Source organism: Apaloderma vittatum, unplaced genomic scaffold, assembly GCF_000703405.1.
Source record: "Apaloderma vittatum isolate BGI_N311 unplaced genomic scaffold, ASM70340v1 scaffold36023, whole genome shotgun sequence".
NCBI lineage: Eukaryota > Metazoa > Chordata > Aves > Trogoniformes > Trogonidae > Apaloderma > Apaloderma vittatum.
In genome coordinates this window covers 1-1925 of record NW_009707020.1, presented here as the reverse complement: position 1 = coordinate 1925, position 1925 = coordinate 1, and the positions used below count along the sequence as shown (strand labels likewise).

Below are 1925 nucleotides of genomic sequence, written 5' to 3'. Positions count from 1 at the left end.
TCAGCAGGAGCAGAGATCCACCTTGCTCTTAAAGAAGTCACGTGGCAGCTGCACCCAAATCTGCAGCCTCAGCCAGGTGCAGAAACTCTCCACACGAGGACGCTTCTCGGGGCTGCAGCAGCCCAGACTTCCTCACCAGATACCAAAACTCCTCCACTTCGACCTCCACAAACACTTCGTCATGAGAGACTGTCCCGAGTCTCCCCACAGCCTGCTTAGAACCGCATCCTACCCACACAGCTCCCACGAACTCGGGCCCCTGAGACACCCTTATGTGCTCTGGGGGTGCTGAGGACGGGGTGAGCCACAGCCCTGCCCCACCGGGGCCAGCGTGGCTGGTTTCACACACCCATAAACGCTTCCAGCCCACTCACTTCATCTCTTGTTCATCCTCCTCTTGCTCCTTGCGCTTCTGCTCCTCCTCGTACTCCTTGTACTGCTTCAGCATGGCCTCAAAGTCCACGTTTGCCTGGCGCTGGTTGAGTTCCTTCAGCTCCTGCAGGTTCTCCAGAACCTCCATCTCCAGCTTGGAGTCCTTGGTTCGGTTCTCCAGGACCTGAGTGAGCAGAGATAAGTTGGGTTTATGTAAGACAGCGGAGCCTGCCAGCGATCTCCAACACCGTCTCCGCAACCGGTATGGGCAGGAAGCACTAAGAGGATCCTCATCCTCATTTTTGGTCTCAATAGGACAGGGAAAACTGGGGCAAGATGCAGCCTGTCACAAGTTCCAGCACAGGAGGAAACCTTCTGAGAGCAGAGAGTTGTCTCCTGCGTGCCCAGAGTGCAGCAATACCTCGGGAGCCTGAAGAACTAAGCCAAGGGCTACAAAGTCACCTACTTCATTGGGGAAAGTCAGCTAGGGCAGGACAGAGGTCTGCCTTCTGAGGAGAAGGCCGTGTTCTCTTACTTTCATGGGATTGTTGAGTTCTTCCTCTTCCCTTTCCTTCTGCATTCTTTTCTCCTCTTCCTCCAGGAGCTTCTCAGCTTGGAAGTTGCGTGTGGCGCCATGCTCCATGGTGTAGTCTGTGTTCTCAGGGTCTGTCTAAGGAAGAAATAAGACAGCAAAATCATTGTACTGGGGCAATTCTGCTCCAGCCATCCTGTGGCTGCTTCCAGAGCCACACACAAACGTTTCTCCCACTTTCATTTGCACCACGGGGCAGAAAATCACCCCTGGCCTTCTGTTCTTCTCCAGCTGCAGCCCACCCACGGGTGGGTGAGACACTTCAGAACTACCCACTGCCAGGATAAGGGAAGAGAACCCAAAAAACATGTGTTCAGACTGAGTCTTTGCTGGGACACCATTTCCCCGGGGGCTCAGCACCCAGTCATGTGCACAGACTGCATAGCCTCCTCAGAAAGCGAGAGCAGAGCAAATACAGAACGTATTTCACCTTGAAAGTGATCTCTGCCAGGCAACGTGTGCACTTGATGTAGAAGCGGAAGATGGGAAGGCCCAGGTACACCTCATTCTGAACGGTCTCCTTACGGGCATTAAACTTCTTCCCTTTATAGATGTATTCACCACATGTCTTGCAGCTAGAAAAGAAGAAAGAGGAGTCCATAACACATGAGAAGAAAAGAAGAAAGAGACCAAGAAAAGTTCAAGTGATTTTTGAGCCTCGTCAGCCCAGGTTTGGAGCAATGGCTATTTTCTCTTTTGGAAATTCAGTATCTACTCTTCAACCCCAAAAATCACCCCCAGCACCTCTTCCCTCCCTCTTTACTTTTGGACTGTGCCACTTCTAACTGCTGCTGGCAGTGCACGGAGGTGAAACAATTCCTGAGCCAACTCCCCTCTCCTACAGCTGCCTCCTTCCGAGCAGCAGAGCCTCTCTTACCGCATGTTGAACGGGGCCATGAGCCGCACCACATACTGTCGGTCCTTTGGGAGTTTGAGCTTTGGGATCTTTGCAGGATCGAAG

The 1925-nt window shown here is 52.7% G+C and overlaps 1 protein-coding gene across 1 annotated transcript in view; it reads right to left on the bottom strand.

The window, feature by feature from the left end:
• The window catches only part of CCDC94 (coiled-coil domain containing 94), a gene marked incomplete at its 5' end in the record, with an annotated part of 4382 nt that extends 2461 nt beyond the window's left edge, over positions 1-1921 (bottom strand). The window contains 4 exons of the mRNA XM_009866019.1: positions 375-556; positions 908-1042; positions 1395-1539; positions 1842-1921. Coding sequence (XP_009864321.1) covers positions 375-556; positions 908-1042; positions 1395-1539; positions 1842-1921 — 542 coding nt within the window. The remainder of the gene's footprint in view (positions 1-374; positions 557-907; positions 1043-1394; positions 1540-1841) is intronic.
• Positions 1922-1925: the final 4 nt, after the last annotated feature.